Source organism: Eptesicus fuscus, chromosome 11 (assembly GCF_027574615.1).
Source record: "Eptesicus fuscus isolate TK198812 chromosome 11, DD_ASM_mEF_20220401, whole genome shotgun sequence".
Classification (NCBI taxonomy): Eukaryota; Metazoa; Chordata; class Mammalia; order Chiroptera; family Vespertilionidae; genus Eptesicus; species Eptesicus fuscus.
Genome location: NC_072483.1, coordinates 44,350,869 through 44,374,029, shown reverse-complemented (window position 1 = coordinate 44,374,029; position 23,161 = coordinate 44,350,869). Strand labels below are relative to the sequence as shown.

At 35.2% G+C, this 23,161-nt stretch overlaps 1 protein-coding gene across 1 annotated transcript in view; it reads left to right on the top strand.

Moving 5' to 3' along the window:
* SCN7A (sodium voltage-gated channel alpha subunit 7) overlaps nt 1-22,684 on the top strand; it is an 82,730-nt gene extending 60,046 nt beyond the window's left edge. The window contains exons 16-25 of the mRNA XM_008138613.3: nt 1,784-1,889; nt 3,637-3,791; nt 6,827-7,000; nt 8,130-8,234; nt 12,848-13,126; nt 13,881-13,934; nt 14,925-15,062; nt 16,150-16,254; nt 16,561-16,831; nt 19,939-22,684. Coding sequence (XP_008136835.3) covers nt 1,784-1,889; nt 3,637-3,791; nt 6,827-7,000; nt 8,130-8,234; nt 12,848-13,126; nt 13,881-13,934; nt 14,925-15,062; nt 16,150-16,254; nt 16,561-16,831; nt 19,939-20,960 — 2,409 coding nt within the window. The 3' untranslated portion in view covers nt 20,961-22,684. The remainder of the gene's footprint in view (nt 1-1,783; nt 1,890-3,636; nt 3,792-6,826; nt 7,001-8,129; nt 8,235-12,847; nt 13,127-13,880; nt 13,935-14,924; nt 15,063-16,149; nt 16,255-16,560; nt 16,832-19,938) is intronic.
* Nucleotides 22,685-23,161: the final 477 nt, after the last annotated feature.

The following is a 23,161-nucleotide window of genomic DNA, read 5'->3' as shown; positions in this document are numbered from 1 at the left end:
AATATAATTGGTTATGTTGAACTTTATGCTGCATACTTATTTGGTCCTATTGATTGGTTAGCTACTCATAGATTTGTTCACATATTTGAATGTTTTTAGTTACATGTTTAATTTAATTAGACACTTTCCAGATTACATAACCCATGAGTACCTAGGATGTTGATCTACCAAGTGCCAAAGAATAAAATATAAAAATCACATGTGATTTGATAATTCAGAGATATATACTCTCATTTCTTTGGTATTTAAACTTTCAGCCTTTTAAATTACAAATATGTAATTAAATTTTATAACAATAACATCAAAATTTAAATTGGGTTTTATAACTTTTCTCTATGTAGAAATATATTATGGCTATTTTTTCATGCCATTAAATAATCTTCTACTAAAATAAATTATATATAATTTTGAATCTTAATTGATTTATTTGTAAATTTAAGATAATGCATACTAAAAGGGGTTTGGAAAAAATCACATCAAAGTGTTTAGGTACAATGGTTTTAAGAAGTCTAAAAAACTTAAATATAATATTAATTTATTTATTGTCTACTTCTAAATCAGTGCGTGGCTATAGCCTTTAGTTAATCAGAAATAAAGAAAATTTAAGAGAAATGAAATTATAAAAATGATTTATTTATTTAAGAGGAATATTCAGTTGGACATATTTTTTAAATTGAGCACCATACTGTCTTACTGATAATTACCATTAAGGCTTAAGCAAACAAAGCTTCCTAATTATATTAATTGACATTTTTTGGGCATAAGAGGAAGAAGTAGGACAAAACATTTATAATTTCCTTTTTTACATACTCTACTGGAGCTTTCCTTAATTTTTAAGAAATAAGATTGGTTTTCTTCCAAATGTTTTAAACACATATCTTAATTTTTAAACTTAGAAAATTATTTGTTATGCTATTAACTTTGGGATCTTTGTCATTTTAAAAGATAAATTGTATGTCCACTTTTCAATAAGGTGCAAGAAAGCATTGTGGGCAAATCATTGTAAGTAGAGGACAAGCATTGCATTTGCATTATTATCACATGTACAAAACCACAACTACCTTTATCCTAGCCAGTCTTAAACTTCAGTTAAGAATAGAGTGGGGGGAAATGTCAATCTCTGCAACTAGCCTCTTTGCATGTCCTGGTACCACTTTCCCAGGTCTATTATTGACCCTTTTCCTTGTGCCATTTCTTCATTTCGCTTCAGGATAACCTCCATCAGTCCCATTGTATGATGAAATACATAAGAATGTCTGGACTGGATTTTACAGTAAATACTAAGTACACCCTTGCTGCCCATCTTTAGCATCAAGGGGTGATTTATTCTGATGCTATTCATCTAATTGAAATAGCATCCTGGGAACTTTGTGAATAACTTCAAGAAAACTTTGTAACTCAAATCCTTTTGGAAATTGGAGATAGCCTATACATCATTTGGGAGAACAGTGTTATTAACTGAATGTCAATTTTAATTTAAAATGTATTTTATCTTTTTTGTTGTTTTTTTCTTTTTGAAGTGGTGATGGAAAAAATAAAATAAAAGTAAAGTAAATTTAAAAAATTATTTTATCATAAATTAATTTTAAAAATAATTTTAATACCATCAATCACAGATATATGTATGCATTTTAATATTAATCATGAACCTGGCCTAAAATCTTTTAAACCTAATAATGGTATTCATGTGCAAAATTTTCTTATTTCTAAAAATGAGATGAACTGTAACTACAGTGAGTAAATGAAACTTTGTTTACGTTTTTGGTGGGACTTTCCTTTTCAGAAGGTAAAGCCATCTAGCTCCTCTGAATGTAGTACAGTTGATATTGCTATCTCTGAAGAAGAAGAAATGATCCATGAACATGAGAAGCCAAAGCATCTTAAAAACAGTAAGGAAAAGTTCCTTTGGATATTATACTGCAATTAGACTAAATTTCTCTTAACCTAAATAATACTATTTGGATATATTTTTGATTCTAGAAAACATTAACTTGGCTGACGAATACACACAGTGTGTGTGCACATGCCCATTTGAATCCTGATAGAAAACTAAAATAAATATCAAGAAAAAAGTCAACATTTGGAAAAAAGGAAATGGGGCTACTTTCTAGAGACTCTAATGCAGTAGTTAAGAGTGTGGGCTCTTGTCCTAGCTGGTTTGGCTCGGTGGATAGAGTGTCAGCTTGTGGAGTGAAGGATCGAGTCTGGTCAAGGGCACATGTCAAGGTTGCAGGCACAGTCCCCAGTGTGGGGCGTGCAGGAGGCAGCCAATCAATGATTCCCTCTCATCATTGATGTTTCTATCTCTCCCTCTCCCTTCCTCTCTAAAATCAATAAAAATTAAAAATAATTTTTTTTTTTAAAAAAGAGTGTGGGCTCTGGAATCAGAGAGCCTGAGTTCAAATCCCAGTCCTCTACTTTTACTTACCCTCTCTCTGACTCATTTCCTTATATGTAAAATGAAGGTAATAACAAAACTTACTTTATAAGATTGTTAAAAAATTGAATTATGGTTATGTGTATATGTATTTTTATGCCTTGTAGAATGGAGTCAACATTTAAATATTCATATGAAAGTACCCTTAACTTTCATAGAAAAACAAATCATGTAATAGTGATATACTTTTACATTCCACATGAATATTAAGAAATGTATAAGGCTTCAGTTGGTTGACTCACCAGATATATAACATACATCTATTAATGACTTATAATTAAAAGTAGTTTCCTAGGAAGATTAACAAATGGCTACAGGTTCTAGTCCTTTGAGATGACTGGACATCATCAAAATGGAAACTGCTAAATGCTCAAATTTTTATATTCAAAATAAGCATCTGCTCTTAGTAGCTGAGTTGTAGGACTTGTTTCATCCAAAACAAAGGAAGAAATATGTTATTTTTTTAAATTTGACCAAAACCATATACATTGATATTAGGTAAAATTCTAAAATAATAAATGTTGGTGTTAAACTCCATCCACCTCCATTTCCTCTTTTTTTTTTCAGGTTAATCACTTTCTTCTCCTTAACTTTCCTTATGCTCTCTTGACCAGAAAATAGAGTTCAAAACCCATGCACATGTACCCTACTCACAAAGTACTCCGTAATCTAGGTTAGCTCCTCAGGTAATCTCGAACAAAATTCCCATTTCCATACCATCTAAGAAGTGAAATCAATTTAACTGATATTAATACCTCTTGACATTCAATAAATATTTTCAAATTTAAATGGGAATACTTGTTTTGCCATGGGAATCTTCAGAGAATGAATTTTCAGGCATTATATCAATGTGATATTCAGAAGATGTATGTGTGTAATTAATTTTTTTTTTTTTTTTGTAGAAGTGGTAGTACTAGTAGGGGATAAATTCTACTCTCAGACTCTGTCCTGCAGGTTTAGGGAATGTACTAAGTCATCTCTGCCTGTCATTATTTCTTTTAATTACCAAACTCACAAGTTAAGTTTTTGTGTTTTTTCCTCGGTGATTGCAGTGTTCAGTACAGCAGGGGTAAAAATCAAATGCTTGTAAGTCACAGACCACCTATATCGGATTCTGTAAAGCACATGGTAGAAACTTTGAGATGTTTATTTTTTTCATGAATTGTCAAGATTTTTTTAAACAGTTTTATTCTTGACAGGTAATGAACGAAGATCTTCACCAGGTCAAATTAGTAGAGAATCCAAGAGAGGAAAAATTTGGCGAAACATAAGGAAAACCTGCTGCAAGATTGTAGAAAACAGTTTTTTTAAGTGTTTCATTGGCCTTGTCACTTTGCTCAGCACAGTTGCTCTGGTAAGTGAGGGTATGTGAGATTTTTATAGGACAAGTATATTAGAAGTCTGTTAATTTGTAGAGTCACCATAACAAATTAGTTTCCCCTTAGTACTTATTTTTATACCACCATAGTTCATAATCTGTGATTTTAGTTTTGAAATATATACATTATAATTTCTTTAAAATCTGTATAGGCATCATTTAATATTAAATAAATAATACAATTCCAAAATACTATATATGAATGGCAGTGGGAAAAAGGAATGTTAAAAGATACTTAATTCTTCTTATTTTATTAAAGTTTCATATAAGAAAAAAAGTTTAGGCTTCCTGTCAAGATGGTGGCACAGGTAAACTCAGTACTTGCATCCTCCCTCAACCACATCAAAATTGCAACTAAACTACAGAACAACCATCATTCAGAACTGTCTGAAATGTAGCTAAACAGAAGTCCTACAGCTAAAGATATAAAGAAGAAGACATATTGAGATTGGTAGGAGGGATAAAGATGCTGAATGGGCTGGTTCCACACCCAAGTATGGCAGATAAAAATTGGGAAGGATATCGTGGCTTGTGGAGGGACACCCTGAGGAACCAGGGTTCCAAGCTCCACACCAGGCCCCCCAGCCCAGGGTTCCAGTACCAGGAAGAGAAGTTCCCATAACTTCTGGCTATAAAAACCAATGGGGATTTTGGCTGGCTGAGAAAGAAGACTGCTGAAGTCCCAGTGGTTTCTCTTAATGCAGTGGTCACCAACTTGTGGTCTGCAGATCACTGGTCGTCCCTGAGGTCCGAAAGGTTGGCGACCACTGTCTCAAAGGGTCCATGCATGGACTTATACTCATTCATTCTGAGCTCCTACACTGTGGGAGCACCTTCAAAGTCATCAGGGACATACAGGGAGGAACTGAATTGTCCAGCATCAGGACAAGAGCTAGAGGGACAGCTTTTTCCCAGCCAGAAGTGCTGGAAGAGGTTATTGTTCCTTTTCAGAGCCTCACCCTGAAAGAGCCAGCAGGCAGGGACCATATCTGAGTCTCCATCAACCTGGCCCCACCCTCGTGATTCCCTGAGACTTCATGTCACCCAACGCATTTCCAGTGGCTTTATCATATGAATGGTCTGTCTTGGTTCATGCTTCAGACTCTCCTAAAATCTCTCAAACAAGCAGTATCTGGACTCTGTATGCCCTGTACTTCTAGCTATTCACAGGATAATTTTTTATAGTAGCAAAGGATTGAAAAGCAAAAATAGTCCATAATAGGTGTTTATGGGATTATCATACAGTGGGATACTGTGCAGCTATTTAAAAAGTGCAGGAGATGTATGCATCCTGATATTGCAAGATATGGTAAGAAATGAAAAAAAAAAAGATCTAGAATAAAGTGTATTACATGCTACATTTTAGGTAAGAAAACAAGAGTAATAGAATGTATATTATTTGCTTTGTTTGATTGAAGAAGATCAGAGAAGAATGCATAAGAAATAGTTAACTGTGAGATGCACAGGATAGAGAAGATAAAATAATGGTTGGGAACCATACTTTGTACTGCATATGTTTTTAAGTAGACTTTATATTGACATTTATTACACATTCTGAAAAACCACACAAATTATAATTGTACAGTATAAAGGATTTTCAAAGTAAATGCACCTGTGTTATTGTCACTTGGCTTGAGAAACAGAACATTACCAGGAATTCAGAACCACATTCTGATTTTCCACAGTCACTTCCCCACTCCATATGTGTAGCCAGTATGTGCAATTCAACTCCCATTGATTAGCTTTGCCTGTTTTTTAAAATTTTAAATTAAAATGGAGACTTCTGTACATCTTATCATTTTGTTTTGCATTATATGCCTATTCAAAAAATAAATACACATCTATATATATAAAAGCCAAGCGACTAGACGACCAGCATGACTGGTTGCTATGACACTCACTGTGGCCAGCCAACCTGCCCTGATCAGGGGTGGGCCAGCCAGCCAACCTCCTGTGGCCCCTCCTCCCAGCCGGCCCCGCCCCTAATCACCTCCTCCCACCCTGATCAGGGGCGGGATCGGCTGGCCAATCTCCCATGTCCCCTCCTCCCAACCAGCTGGCCCCAATCGGCCATGATCAGAGAGGGCCGGCCAGATGCCAATTGTGCAAAAATTTGTGCACTGGGCCTCTAGTAATAAAATAGTCCTTTAAAGTAACTTTAGATGATACTTATAATTTGCTTTTATAGACACTTTTACTCCATAATTGGTTCAATTAAGTCAGTAATTCTATTGTCATTTTATATTTACTTTTGTTTAACAGTGGGTTTATGAAAATCACACCATTTCTTGAATAAGATTATTTAACCCTTGTTTACTTTTTAACCTTGAATATACTTTGATACAAGTCTGCCTGAGATTATTAGTACTTTGTTGCCTTTTGTCAGCGCTAAAATAAAAGCAGCATGAAATTGCTTTGAATGTCATTATTAAACTTTGCATCCTTCATAGAAAAACCAAGGTTGACCTTTTAAAATTGAGAAGCTTTAGAGAAACTATTACAGTTTTACTTCATATTTGTGTGTTTTAACTGGTATACCTGATTATTCCTGCAGTGAAACAAGCTTTGTGACGTTTTCTTATAATAACACTATGGATTTCTAAAAACATTTAAAAAACAATATTTGCTCTGTTATTAGCAAGTGCATATATTTGTACATTGGCCACATGGAATTAGAGATGAGCCACATCAGATGTGACTGAAAATGCTGCCTTTTATATTAAGGTTGATTAACTTATTTGGTCACTATTTAGAACAATTATGAAGTCTCATGTTCAATCTCTATAAAAAGTGGTTCTAGGATCAATTAATGATGTCTGTTACAGGCATTTGGATCAGAAAATGATACTTAAGGGTTATGTGAATAAATGCAAGAAAAGTGAACCAGTCCTTGAGATTACAACCTATGCTTTGCTCACCATCTTCTTCTTAGAGATGGCATTCCATTCCCCTCATACAAAAAATGTTTTAGAAATTACATGTATGCTAATCCGTGAATTTTTCCCCCATAGGCTTTTGAAGACATATATATCAATCAAAGAAAGACTATTAAAATATTATTGGAATATGCGGACATGATCTTCACTTACATCTTTATTCTGGAAATGCTTCTGAAGTGGGTGGCATATGGTTTTAAAGCTTATTTCACTAATGGCTGGCACAGGCTGGACTTCATGGTTGTTATTGTACGTATGCAAAACAACATTTTAGAACTATTTGATTTGCTGTTGCTTTTTTACTCTTACTCTTTTACTGTTCCATTTACTTGTATCTTCCTTTATCTCTCTATATACACCAACATTTAGTCACCAACATTCCATATTTCTTCATTTGTAATGTTTAATATTTATCCTTTTCTTCTCATTCTAAAACTTAAAATTCAGCACATTTCTTGATTATTCTAACAGTCACCTATGTACTCACTGCTAACAAACTAGGCTTATTGCATAATATTTTAAAATTATCAGCATCCTAAATAATTAAATTCTATTTGCTCAACTTTTAAATTATATTTTCAAAATGAGATACATATCATTCCCTTCACCAGTACCACAGCAACCAAAAATCCTCGTTTGGATCACTGCAATAGCTTCCCATCTGATATTCTTGCTTCCACATTTTTCATTTATGTTGCCTTGTAATCACAGAAAATATGAAGGCACAATAAAAGTTAATCATAACTCTTCCACCTTGCTCAATCTCTATTAATATTTATTAATCTCTAATCATTTTTATGCAAATATGTTTACTTTGAAAAATAACCTTACCATATTTCTACTCTTTGTACTTAACAATATTTATATCTTTCTTGATGCCTTTCTCTAAAATCTAATTCTGTATATTGTCTTAACTATATTTATATACAGATGAATATGTAAATATATTCAAAGTTTTGTTTCAGCAAATAAATTGTATACTATAATTATATTGAAGTAATCATGAAACTGATTTTTTTATCTAATTACAAACTAAAAAATAGATATAAGTATTAATCCTTAATTATAATAAAGAATAAAGTATAATAAAAATAAATTATAATAAATAATAAACTATCTATTATTTATTTTAGTAATATGTATTATTACCAGAAGATATCTTTAAATCATTTAAGTGATTTTAACACAAAATGATATTCTTATACCTTTCTATAAGTCATTGTTAAGATGGATTGAAATATATAGTAAAGCTTTTGCATATTTATTGTTAGGCTTTGACTATGTATCTTTTTGTAATAAATGAGAAGTTTATTTTATAGATTGTTTTTGTTAAAGTTAACACTAAATCCTGTTAATTATTTATTTTTCACATACCTAGGTATTTTGTCTGAACTTAATAGGCAAATCTCAGGAACTAAAACTACTTATGTCCATTAAATTCCTTCGGGCACTTAGAGTTCTGTCTCAATTTGAAAGAATGAAGGTAAGAGAAACATTCCTAAACTAATCTATAACTTTTAATTTAAAATTACTAAATTTCCACAGAGGTACAGTTTTGTAATCTTCTCATTTATATCTTTAACAAAAATCTAATACAAAAATCCTATATTCTACAAAAAGTATAGAAGAAGAGTACTGGTATATTAGCTTTGCTTACTAGGATTTTAGGAGTTTATTGTTCCTAAGATGAAAACTAATAAAAATAAGCAAAAGTATAGCACAAAAAACCAAAAACCCTAATAGTTGAGAGAAAATATTTTCGGCCGAAATCTACTAGCCTTGTTCCAAAATGCCCTTGCTTGTCAAACAAACCTGTGTGAGGGGAACGAACAGTTCTGAATTCAACCTGGGGAAACTCCAAAGGTTGTGAACCAACACTTCCTGGATCAAATGCCCAACCTGTGCTGCTCCCGGGCAGAGCCTCTGGAATCCAGAGTCCAGCAGCGGAGAGCAGGAGTCCACCCTGCGCCGTAGGGTCCCCAGCATTTGGTCCCCGCAGGAAAGGGGTCCGCTGCTGCTGCAGGAGCAGGCGGGGTGACGCCTCCTTTCAGAGGATCGCTCGCCTGTGGGACTCAGCTCCCTCTTAGTCCTCGCATCCTCTTCCTTGTCCTCTTTGCCCCAGACACCCCAGAGAGGGGGACTGTGCCCCAGATGATGGTGCACGGAGTAGGGGCCTGGTGTCACTCTGGTGCCTGGAGCAGAGCCCGCACGCAGCCCTGTGGAGCCGCGACCCTGAGAAAGGCGAGGAGCTGGACAGCACAGAGAAGCTGACCATAGGTAGCTGTAGATTCCCTGGGTTCATGGGAGGAGCATTTCCCTCTTTTTGGGAGAGGAGAGCCAGAAGTCACACAACATGTACTGGGGTCTGAGCTGTAGTTGAAGAGCTGAAACATTTTGAATTTGAGAACTATTATGTTGTCAAGGCAAGAATGAATCTTGGAAGTTCTTTTGGTTTTACCAGGAAGATGACTAGAAGACTACCTCCCATCTTTGAGGGCGTGAGGATCTGATATACAACATAGAAACCTTATTCCAGGCAGGAATGGCTCACCTCCCTTCAGCCCTGCAGTAACTTGGTTATTCTAGGACCCTCTGTGTTTGGAGACTGAAATTTCATAACGTGCTCTTTACAGTATCTGCCACTTATTTTATCAGAACCATTGCCATTTCCCATGTTACTAAAGATCAGAGTTTCCTCTGTTTTGACTGTATGTATTTCTGCAAGTTTATATATGATTTCCTGCTATCCAGATATATTTCTTAGAAATGTTTTCATTGTTTACTAGAATGAAAATGTCTATGCAAACTGATCATAAATGTTTGGTTTGATCTTTAAAAACATACAGCTACACAGTTTTTAGTAAAATACAGGTCATGACTTAGGGACGTGAGAATTGAATTTTAGACTTAGGCTCAAGTTGCCTTTGAAGAGGAACTATAATTGTCTCCTGTTAAACCTGAAGAAAATCCCTTTGAGTTTTGTAGTATTTGATATTCCTTTCATGTAAGTCACCTAGTTAATTTTTCTGAAGTTAGGCTTTGTATCATTACAGTAATTTTTTTTCAGTTTCTAGGAATATGCAAAAAAGAATTATGGGATTATCATTAATAATTAAATAATAACTAATACAATTATTCATGTCCCTGGTTAACTTATGAAATATTTTTAACAGCATTATAGAGGCCCACAGGTGGTATTATCCCAAATGGTTTGCTTTTAAACCAAAATAAGGAGGAAAATAAGCTGAAAAGTAAAATGTGGTTGAAGAGGTTAAATAACAAGACAACTAATTTTCCAGCATAAACATAGACATAGAAAATTTTTATAGAATATGCTAGGGCTGTAAACTACACATGACCTGTTAACTCATATTACTGTGGGGTGGCAGTTACCGAAGGGAGATATTGGTCAAGGGCATAAACTTTCACTTATAAGATGAATAAGGTCTGGGGATTTCATGTACAGCATGGAGACTATATACAGTTGATAATATTATACTGTATACTTAAAATTTTCCAAGAGTAGATCTGAAGTGTTTTCACCACCACCACCACAAACAAAAAAGAACTAGATGTGGTTAATTAGCTTAATTGTGGAATCATTTTATAATGTATACATATACCAAATCATGACTTTGTACACCTTAAATATATACAACTTTTATTTGTCTATTATACCTCCATGAAGCTGGAAAACACAGAGAGAGATGTTAATTAATGTAGCTAAAATAAACTTTTTGTTACTGTAAAAAATGTTATGGGATAATACCAGCGTTGTTTTTTTTCTCTAGTAAATTTAGATACACGGGATGAAGAGTGCCTCTATTAGCAAATTGTCTGCAACTAATTTAAAGAAAAGTAGGAAGATATTTGCCAGGAAAGCTCCCTCTGCTTGTTGTAAATTAAGCACTCTACTATTTGATGCCAAACATTTACTAGAATGGCAGTGAGATTGTAGCCATGGACAACTCAAGGACGGGTATATATTAGTAGTAGCCATTCTTAGATCAAGGTCAGTTCTAGATCTTAAGCTTCATTGAAACCCCTGGAAATTCTGTAGTTGAATGATCTCTGAAGACATATCACTGATTATATAAGGAAGCTACATGATTATAAAATTAATATTTTATGTATTTAATGAATTTTGGGTCTTGATGCTCCCCCTGTTGAAATATTTGGGTCAACCATATCCATGGCTTTTATTCTTACATACATGCAATTACTAACAGGCATGGCATTTTTTCATCAGAGGCATCAGTGGACCTATCAAAATACCTGAAGTGTCAACAAAGGATTTGTGACTTAGTTTTAGAAATAAAGTCTTTTTGAAACCATAATTAAAAGTCAAGATATTAATTCAAGCCCAGAAAACTAAGGAATGTAAGCAAGAAAGTACAGGCAAATGTATATGTATCCAGTGATGACTGAGGGAAGGAAAGGTTAGACTGGCAGAAAAGAAAATCAATGGTGACTCAGAAAAAAAGGAAAAATAAGTGATTTCGAGGGAAGAGAGTCAAAAGTGTAAATGGTAACTGAAAGATAAGGAAATAGCAAAGATTGTCCTGACTGAGTTGTTCAGTTGGTTGAGCATCATCCTGTGCACCAAAAGGTTGCAGGTTTGATCCCTGGTCAGAGTGAGTAAGGGAGGCAACCCATTGATATTTCTCTTTCACATTGATGTTTCTCTCTATAGCAAAGATTGAAAATATTCTGTTAGATATAACAACTGGTTTTACATTTGCCATACCAGCATTAGTGGAGTGATTAAGAATAAATACAATACTGATTGTAATATTAAAGAATGAAGGGAGTTGAGGAAATGAAGGCAGTGATTATAGGCTATTTCTGTTAATTCAAGTTTAGGTAGTGAATTCACTTCCCAAACTTTCCACTCTGGAGTATCTCACCAGTGACATAGAATGATTCAGTGCAGTGATTTGTGAATTTTTGAGGCTAGCTGCTTATTAATGTCTCTTGGAACAGTCTTCTGACTTGACTTCACTGATCTACAATCTCTTGGTCTTCTTTTATGTCCTCTGCCATTCTGTACTTTCTCCTAAGTAGGCTGTTCCTCCTGAAGGTTAGAATTCCCAACAATTATGTCTGGTCCTATTTTACTCTCATTTTAGATGCTTTCTATTGATGTGAGAGAGACAGAGAGAAGAGAGGGAGAGAGAGAAACATCGATTTGTTGTTCCATTTATTTATGCATTCATTGATTGATTCTTATATGCGCCTTGACTGAGGGTTGAACCCACAACCTTGGTGTCAGCCTTGGTGTCCTCCTTGGCATCAACCTTGGCATATCAAGATGATGCTCTAGCCCTAGCCAGTTGGCTCAGTAGATAGAGTCAGCCTGTGGACCAAAGGATTCCTGGTTTGAATCTGGTCAGGGGCATGTATTTTGGTTGCAGGCTCCTCCCCAGCCTGGGTCCTGGTCAGGGCACATGCAGGAGGCAACCAATTGATGTATTGCTCTCACATCGATGCTTTTCTCTGTCTTTCCCTCTCTCTTCCACTCTCTCTAAAAGATCAATTGAGAAATATCCTGAGGTGAGGGTTAACAACAACAACAAAAAAAGATGATGCTCTAACTAACTGAGCTACCCAGCCAGAGCCTCATATGCTTTCTAGATAATCTTATACATGTATACAGGTTCATTTGTCTCATCAGAGGCATCAGTGGACCTATCAAAATACCTAAAGTGTCAACAAAGGATTTGTGACTTAGTTTTAGAAATAAAGTCTTTTTGAAACCATAATTAAAAGTCTCTTGGACTTCTCACACAATAGTTGATACACGTGTGTTAAATTAGTAGAATAATTCTTTATTCTAGCATTTATACTAATTAGCTCTATTTTTTAATGGTTATTTTTACTAAAAATATTTTGAGAATATCTGGATTTTTCATGTATTTTTTTTAATTGAAATTTTTTATTTTGGTTATTCAAATACCAGCATGTGTGTGGTTTAAAGATAACCTTTTTTGTTGTTGTTATTTCACTATGACATTAAATTAATTAGCATTCCCAATTTAATCAAAATAGTTTCACATTTCTTACTTAGTGTTTACATGTTTGCTTTTTATATGCCAGGTGGTTGTGAGAGCTTTGATGAAAACAACTTTACCCGCTTTAAATGTGTTTCTGGTCTGCCTTATGATCTGGCTGGCTTATAGCATCCTAGGAGTAAACTTATTTGCTGGCACGTTCTATGAATGCATTGACCCAACAAGTGGAGAAAGATTTCCTAGATATGAAATCAATAATGAGAGTGAATGTGCAAGTCTTGTATTCAATGAATCCATGCCATGGGAGAATGCAAAACTGAACTTTGATAATGTTGGAAATGGTTTCCTTTCATTGCTTCAAGTAGTAAGTGTGCTTTTGATTTTATTATCTTTTACATGTGCATCCATATTTTAGGTAAGCATAAGGACAAGATGTGTATGATTCATAGAATTGGTTATAAATTATTTTAGCTATTATTTGTTCATAGATACATGTTATAAACAAATACATTCATTTGGAAAAACAAAAGTGAAACAGTTCCTGTACTTTTTGGAGAAGGCAGGGGAGATGAAGGCAGGACTGACTGGGGAAATGGCAGGTACTGGCCAAACCTGCTTCCATCACTGATCATGTACTAGGGTCACAATTTTTGGTCCAACTCAGGTTACTACAGTTTTATTTCTACTTAGTGCTTTGAAGAATGACTACTCAGTCACCCAACATCTAGCAGATGTGAGGAGGGGAACCATTCTTGTCTTGGCTCCCCCGTAGAAAAGCACATGTAATAGCAGTTACAAGTAACTATGATACCTGAGCAGCATGAATTATTTACTATTTACCTATCTCTCTACCTATATCTCTGCCTTTCTATTTATACTAATCTTAAAATATTTTTAGTTACCAACTACAGTTACACTAAGTAGTTTTAAATATTTGTTAACAGACAACATAAATGTAATAATGAAAATGGTAGGAATCTCAGTTACACAATATATTGAAGCGGGGTCAGTCTTACTAATCAAATGTTTTACTATATTAATAACAGATTGAGTTTTACTTTATCTTGCCATGAAGCATAAAATTTCCATAAGAATTAAACACATGCCCTTTTTTACAGGCAACATTTAATGGATGGATCACTATTATGAATTCAGCTGTTGATTCTACTGGCGTAAGTACAATATAATCCTAAAGTCATTGTTATAGTTCAAGCAAAGTCATTTTTCTAGTTTAAGAACAGGGCACCGGCAAGAACAATAATTAACAGTGTAAAAGCAAATACTTATGCTAGACAAAAGTTAAATACTGTTCAGACTGAGTATTTCATGGACAATGAAGTCCTTTCGGGATTATATACAATGGTTGAGGCCCAATAGGCCCACTTGAAGGATTATCAGACTTCATAACAATTATTAAACCAATACAATAAACTTTAAAATACAATAAACAAAGCAATGATATCCCTTCACCAATGATCAAAGAGGAAACATACCTCAAGTAGCATTGTTGGAATTTTTTGTCAGAAATTATTTTATAAATCTAATGTTTTAAAAAGTCAGTACCAATATTGTCCTTATTTTTTCACTTTTTATACATTTTTACTTTTAAAGAATTTCTTTTTAGTGCAGTTTTAGGTTTACAACACAATTGAGAGGGAGGTACAAATATTTCCCACATACCCCCTTCCTCCACACATACATGGCCTTCTTGTGATTAACATCGTTCACCAGAATGGTATATATAAATTTTTTTTTTACCAAGGATGAATCTACATTGACATGTCATAATCAATCAAAGTTCATAGTTTACCCTGGGGTTCACTCAGTGTTGTACATTCTATGGGTTTAGACCAGGCGTCCTCAAACTACGGCCCGCGGGCCACATGCGGGTGTTTTTGCCATTTTGTTTTTTTACTTCAAAATAAGATATGTGCAGTATGCATAAGAATTTGTTCATAGTTTTTTTTAAACTATAATCCGGCCCTCCAATGGTCTGAGGGACAGTGAACTGGCCCCCTGTTTAAAAAGTTTGAGGACCCCTGGTTTAGACAAATGTATGGTGACATGTATCGATTATTACAATATCATATAGAGTATTTTCACTGCTCTAAAAATCCTCTATGCTCTTCCTCATTTTGTTTATTTTTTAACTTCACTTTTAGGTAAATACGCAGCCTGATTTTGAAGTGAATATCTATATGTATTGTTACTTTATTGGTTTTATTATCATTGGATTATTTCTTCCTCTGACTATGCTGGTCGGTGTTATTCTTGCTAATTTCAACAAGCATAAAATAAAGATAAGTATAAATATTAAACACATTTTTAAAAATGTCCTGCTTCAAATGACTGATTTTGGATTCAACTTAATGTCATTTCTATTTGGTACTCACCTAAAAAAAGATTGATGTTCCTGCATATTGATAAACATTACTAAAATCTTCATTCTGTGCATTGTTTTCTATATTCAAATATGTACAGACAAGTTTAAAAGGTAAAGATTTCAAGTGTTTCCATATGTACTAGTATGTTCATAAATAATGGCATGCTAAGAAACAAAAAAAAAACATTGTGCATTTGCGCAAATATGTGGACTACACCTTTTTCCTCTCTGAAATTTTCAGTCTTCAGAGTCATAACCAGCATAGACATCTTCTCAGTTAGAGTAGCTTTCATGCTAGAAGTAGAGAGCGTCATACATTTGAATTGGGTGGCTTAAATAGGAGTGCTTAATTAGAAAGAATTCAGAGGCAGAATTGAACCACTTCTTTTTTTTATTTTTTTATTTCTTAGCAGCCATTTTCATGTAAATGTTTCTACAAATTGCAAAGGTTTCAGAATTCATCTACGTATATTTATTCTAACCACAGGGACCTACTTTTTATTGGTGGAGGAAAGCCTTCTAACAAAGCAAAGAAAAGAATCGTTTAATTTTAAAAGTACAGTTTAGCCATGTCAGTAAAGTTTAGCTATGTGTAGATTCTGGTAAACAAACAACTCTGAATCTCTACTAATCAGATGGGATTAGAGAGGTCGGTGGTCAAATTTCTAGAAAGATACGCCTTTCTAGAGATTCCCTTTCCCCTTTGTCTTGGTCTAACAAGAGGTAGCCCAGTAAACTGAAAATTTAAAATAGGCTGACCACCCACAGGAAGGTGCACCAAAAGAAAACTAAATATCAATCACTACCAATATGTATTCCATATATGTTTTATGTGGATTTTTGTGCAGAAAATCAGACGTGTTTAAACATGAATTATTTCATTGCAGTTAAGCCTTTCTTTAAAGAGTAAATCAATCATTACCAAGCTTTCCAAAATGAATATTAATATAAAATTAAATTTGGATTAAATCTGATTTTAATATATTTTTCTTTAATTTCTTTACCAGGGAGGCTCCAATATCTTTATAACAGAAAAACAGGAGAAACAATATCTAGCACTGAAGAAGCTGATGTATGAGGACTCTCGAAAAACAATACCTCGCCCAGGAGTAAGAAAACATCTAGATTTTTTAAAGTTTCTAAAAAAGTTTCCTTGATATATTCATCTTTAAAATAAACATGTTTTTAAAATTCTTAGCAACAGATGCTTTTGACAAAAATTTTTCTAAATGTGTTCCTTGGCAAAGCTTTTGATGGTCTTATTTGCTTTGTGTGCTATAATTCTAGTTTGGTAAAAACTTAGGCCCTGACTTACTCTCCTATTTATGCTAGGAGGAGAGATATAAATCTAAAGCCTATGTGTATGTATAGATATCCTATTAATATGACTATTACACCCTTTTCTTCACCCACAGAACAAGTTCCAAAGATTCATCTTTGACTTGGTAACAAGTCAAGCTTTTAATATCATCATTATGGTTCTTATCTGTTTCCAAGCAATAACCCTTATGATACAAAGTGATGAACAGAGTAGACAAATGGATATGGCTGTCCTCTGGCTCCAGCTACTTTTCGTTATTCTATACACTGGAGAATGTGTGCTGAAGCTCATCGCTTTCCGTTGTAACTATTTCACCAGTGGATGGAACATTTTAGATTTTATAGTGGTCATTTTCTCTATTACAGGTAAGATTTCATGTTATCAGATTTTCATTTGTAGTAATATTAATTCAGGCAAGTTCTTATAGTAAATGTCTCCTCTTACTCAGCAAAGCAGTTATTTCCAACACAAATGCTTTACATTTTTGCATATTATATAAAAATGTTTGTACACATGCCTGACATATATAAAATATTAAAAAATAGTGTTTGAATTAGTACATAGACTTCACAGACCACCAGGTAAATATTTAATTACCTCTTCAGCATATCAACTATATTATTTTTCTAGGATGACACTAAATATCTATATATCATAGCATAATATAAACTTTCAAGCTCACTATTTTCCCTTTCCTCTAATCTCTAAAACTACGTACAGCTTTCACAACAGTAGAGTTTAATGTTCTAGGTCACTAGTTTTACTCTGGAGACCTCAGTCTTTGACTTAACTAATGTATTTGATTATCCTCTTTGTGAATGGATATTGCATTATATTCAAAGAACTCATTAGTAAACAAGTTAGCCATAATTCCTGTATGCCCATAGTTTATAATCCTATATAATAAAAGCCTAATATTAAAATTGTCCCCTCTGGTGGTTGTTTGGGAGTTTGACCATTCGCTATGACGTGTGCTGATCACCAGGGGGTGGCACGGAACATAGCGGGCATAGGTGATGCAGCGCTGGCAAGGGGCGCTCAGGTGCTGGGCATCTGAGCCTGCCCTGCACCTGCGCAGCCTCTTCTGGGTGAGCTGGTTTGCAGCTGCGGTGACCGCAGGGGCTGATCGGACTCTCATGCAGGAGCCGGTCTGGGAGACTGGCCAGGAGAAAGCACACTGCCCACCAGGCTTCCATGCAGCGCCGCTGGGTGGCCCAGAGGCCCACGCTACGCCCTGGCCCGCGGCGTCCAGCCACGCTCACCGCATCTCCGCGTGGGGACTCGGGCGCTGTGACTCAGGCGGAGGAGGGCATGTCGTGGCTTGGAGGCCCAGGTGCTGCCCAGGGCCCAGAGGTCAGCTGGGATCTGCCCTTCCATGCCAGATGCTGCACTTTGATCGCCAGCCAGGCCAGGGACTGCACCCGTGCAGATATTTAACGGTGCATTTTACTGTGCTATTGAGGAAAAGGTTATATAAGGGATGTTACAGCAGCACACCGAATCAGTAAGTAGAGGTCAGAGAGAACATCATGGAAAAAGCAGAAGTTAACTATTGGATAAGGAGGTAGCCAAGAAATAAAATAGGAGAAAAGGGTTTTAGGCAGAGAAAAGTTTGTTTCTTGTCTGCCTCCTATAAGACACATACTAGAATGTGAGCTCCATGAGAATAGGGACAATATTTAATATTTGTTGTCAAGTACTATTGTGTGTATCAGCAGTAATAAAAAAGAATGTAGATAAACTGTCGGCCCAGCTGTGCTTCCAGAAAATCCACTCATTCACCTGGTAGTGGAAACAGTGCAACTACTATTGACAGACAAGTACAAGACGTTTGACTGACAGTGCATAAAGGCAGAGGGAGGGGGTAGGAAGGTAACCGAGGAATATGGCACTAAAGAGCCTTATGAGACTAAAGTGAGCATTACTGAATCAGAAAGAGAGGAAACTGCGGTCAGAGAAAGCTGTTAGGAGTTGAGATCTCGGAAGGCAGGTATCCTGCATGGGTCCAGAATGTGGCCATTAATGTAAAATTGTTAAAAAAGCCAACGACTGAGCGAATGGCCTTTGAATGGGTTGTTGATGGTAGGTGCTGAGATGGAAAGGACAACATGAGCCAAGTACTGAAGAGATTAGTTGAATATAAATGAGGAGAAATGACTAGATCCTAGAGTCAGGAATGGTAGGTGATGGTATTGTGAAATAACATGACCCACAAGGAGTTGAAATTATTTTTTTTCTAAAAATGATGGAAAGGAAAGGAAAGGTGTCTAGAAATCACTTTGTAAAGAAAAAAAGATGCCTGCTTATTCCATCTTTCTACCAGGAAAAATATGGGGTGGGGAAGAATGAGCTGTCTGCAGTTTAGAGGATGTGGAAAAATATGCTTATATTAAAGGGGGATACTCCTGCATAATGGAAGAGTTTGGAAGATTGAGGAGAAGTGAAAAATTGAGTCAGAGTAGAAGGTTCACTAAAACACTGAAAATGAGGGTATAGATAAGACAGAACGTCAGAGAGAATGCCAACATTAGTAACGACAAAGTTCAACAGAATGTGAGACCTGAGTCTTCCAGATGCAGCATGCCATCTCAGATAAAAGCGTCATATCTCCCCTCCCCCACCTTTTCAACTCAAAATGAACCACATCCCCTCCAGTACTTCCAGAGAACATCCTCATGCTTTTTATGGCAATTATAATTTCACCTTGTTTTATAGTTCTGTCTTCACTTTCAGAGTTCCCTCATTCACCCACTACTGCCAAAAAGTTGTTCCAGGCAAAGACTCAGCTATTCGATTCACATTGAAAGCTCCCAAGGGCCCAAATACTGTTTATAAAATAAATAAATTAAATTATAATCTGTGAGTCACTGGATTCAGTGTACAGATGATGTGTTGTGGAATTGTCCACCTGAAACCTGTGTAATTCTGTTAGCCAATGTCACCCCAATAAATTCAATAAAAAACATTTTTGTAATTATATTTATCAACCAGATTTTTCTGCTTTGCATTATAATTAGTTTAAATGTCTACCTCTAAAGATTCCAAAATCTTTGAGGACAGAGCTACATTAATCATCTTTGCATATTTGCGCAACACCTTAATTAAGTATCCAATAAAGGTTGCATTGAATTAAATTTCTTGATTCAACTACAATCAGAAAAAAATGACTACTGTCCTATATTATAGATTCATGCCCTCTGTTATTCTAGCAGTATTTGAGACATAATACTCTTAAGGTGATGATGCAAAGAATTCTCCTCTAAACTTTACTAGATACTCTGAGCATTGCCACAACCATTATTTGGCTAACGCTAACCCAAACTTTCAATGTGTGCTAAATGTTATATCGGGAGGATGAATAAAATGATCTTAACTTATAGAAAAAGGGGAAGTGTAAAATAAATTTATTTTCCTCTAAATACCATGAAATTTAAATAATTTGATTGCCTGGTTTATCTTTCCCCACATCAAGGGCTACTTCTGCCTCTGATAGGAGAATACTACCTTGTACCTCCTTCCGTCCTGCAACTGGTAGTTCTCTCCCGGATCGTCCACATCCTGCGTCCTGGGAAAGGGCCAAAGGTGTTCCATGATCTGCTGTTCCCTTTGGTGCTCTTCCTCCCCGCGCTGTTGAACATCAGCCTTCTCATCTTCCTGGTCATGTTCATCTACGCCATCTTTGGAATGTACAATTTTGCCTATGTTAAAAAGGAAGCTGGAATTAATGATGTGTCCAACTTTGAAACCTTTGGCAGCAGTATGCTCTGTCTTTTCCAAGTTACAATATTTGCTGGTTGGGATGGGATGCTCAATGCAATCTTTAACAGTAAATGGTCTGACTGTGATCCTGATAAAATTAACCCCGGGACCCAGGTGAGAGGAGATTGTGGTAATCCCATTGTCGGCATTATTTATTTTGTCAGTTACATCCTCCTAGCATGGCTGATCATTGTGAACATGTACATTGCTCTTATTATGGAGTTTGTAAATATTGGTTCTAAAAAAAGGGCCAAGACCTTGAGTGAAGATGATTTTAGGAAATTCTTTCAGGTATGGAAGAGGTTTGACCCTGATGGGACCCAGTACATAGATTCTAGCAAGCTTTCAGATTTTGCAGCTGCTCTGGATGCTCCTCTTTTCATGGCAAAACCAAACAAGGGCCAGCTAGTGGCCATGGATCTTCCAATGGCTGTTGGGGACAGAATTCATTGCCTGGACATCTTACTTGCTTTTACAAAGCGAGTTGTGGGTAAAGATGTGAGGATGGAGAAACTTCTCTCAGAGATGGAATCGGGGTTTATTTTAGCTAACCCTTTTAAGATCACATACGAGCCAATTACAACTACCCTGAAACGAAAACAAGAGGCAATCTCCGCAACCATCATTCAGCGTGCTTATAAAAGTTACCGTTTGAGGCAAAGTGACAAGAAAACATCAGATATCGATATGATAGATGATGACAGGGAAGCTCAAGCTACCAAAGAAGATGCCTAATTTGAGAAAGCTTAGAAAAACCAACTATTCAAAGCCAGATCTAGTTCCATTTACCACCTTTTCACCTTCTTTACATATCTCAAAAATTTTAAAAGTTTAAGACAGAAATAAAAGCAAAGATTAGAGATAGTAAAGATTTCACTTAATCATCAATTGTTTACAACTCATGGAAGTTAAGCTTGTTTTCACAAGATTTTATATTAAATTCACCGTTTTACCCCTCTGTATTCAATGTAACCAAGACAACACTTTAAATCGCTGTAGTGAATTAAAGTGGTTTAAACTTCCCATTTGATAACCCAATGCTTGGGTTCTATATGTGATTTACATAGTGTGTGCTTCCTCTGGAGAATGGGGAGCGGGTGGTAGAGATTAGTAGTGAAAGGGTCTTATATATTTTATGTATATTTTAATTTGATGGGATTTAAGTCCCCTCTTTCTTAATGTAGGATAGTGTTTAAAAACAGTACAATGCTACAAGCCATTAAATCATGATCTCAGCTACACAGATGCCAATTGGGGGAAGAGGAAGGGCAGTTCTTAGAAAGTACCTTTAAGATCAATCACAAAGACCTTGGGCTGAATCAGACCACATTTGAAAAAGATTGATTGGAGCTCTGTTGTTGTTTTCTTTTATTTTTGGTATGAGGAAGGGGAATTCATGTTTTTCATTGTTCTTGGATTCCTGGTTTCTCATCTCTGGCTAGTTCCACCCAAGCTCAGCTCTTCAACAGAATGATTCTTAGAAGAAGAAAAATAAGGGAAACACATTTTTTAAAGTATACATTTATTAAAATGATATAATAGGCTATGTTAATAGACTCAAGTCTTACATTATCATAGACCTGATGTATTTTACTATTTATCCATAATGTAACATTGAGTATATAAAATCTGGCAAATGCATATAATAATATGAATTAGAAGGGTCAAGGGCTACCATTGTGTCTAGGGATTTTCACAGTGTCTTGATCCTGGTAAACTGGCCAATTTCACTGGGAAACTGACCAATTTGAAGTACGTTTGGCTGTATTTTATGGTTCTTTAAAATTTAGAGAAAGAAAATGATCAAAGAAACTGTGAGAACTCTGAATTAGGAGATCAAAGTGTAAGTTTGCTGTTGGTGGGATTTTATAACATTAATGTATGCAAGTTAGTTTACACTTACGCATTTATCGTTCCAAGTTCTTTGTTGTTTCTATCTCATCACATACATAACTACTTTGTAAAATGTTTTATGTCTGAAACACTTTAAAACCCTAAACATTAATTTTAAGTATTAAAATTATTTTGAAAAGATAGGCACAAAATTATTTTTCGATATAATCATAAAAATGCAGTCACATCCACTAAGTTTGAGATCCTGAAATTTATTAATTTTGTATAAAATTTGCTATCAATGTGCCTATAAAGTCCTAAAGGATTCAAAATGAAAATATCTATACTGTAAGCTTAAATGACAAGTTTTCAATATGTTGTATGACATTCAATGCCATTTAAATATCAATTGTATTTTATTATGAATGCATGATCTTGAGCCTTAACTATTATAATCTAACTATCTTTGCTCCTCAGAAATGCATTAACCTGACCAAGATGCCTTTGGGGAACCTGATCCCCTAAGCAAATGTAACTTCAGGGTTCTGTTTTTTTCTATGTGCCCCTTCCCTTTCTCCTCCCGCACTCCATCAGGTATGTGATGGGGACCATAAGAGATCAGTGTTAACCTGTTGACCTGGTGCTTTATCTAAGCTTATCAGTTTTCTGTGTCTTGGAAGTGCTTTAATGCAGATACTGCTTCCGATATTTAAACTGAATCTTAACTTGCTTCTGTAAATTCCGTAAAGACCACAAACTGATTTTAGTTTGAAAATTATATCTTTTACTTGTAAACTGTGTTTGCCACTAACCGACCAATATTGTGTAAAGAATTATTTTTAACAAAGTCGTACAATATATTCTACTTTTTAGATACTTTAGAGAAAATAATAAATGCAACCTGTTAACCACACTAAGTTTTGTTTCTTTTCTTTGGCAAGTCAGTTTGGCAACTTTCTATAATAAAAAAAAAAACCACCTTTATAAATGAGTCTTACATTATAGTTTATTCATTCAGGCTCAAAATTCAAAACTGGGAAAATTTGTGCTTTCTTTTTATTCACTTAATTTAGTAAAATTAATGTTAGTAAGCTTACCAGAGA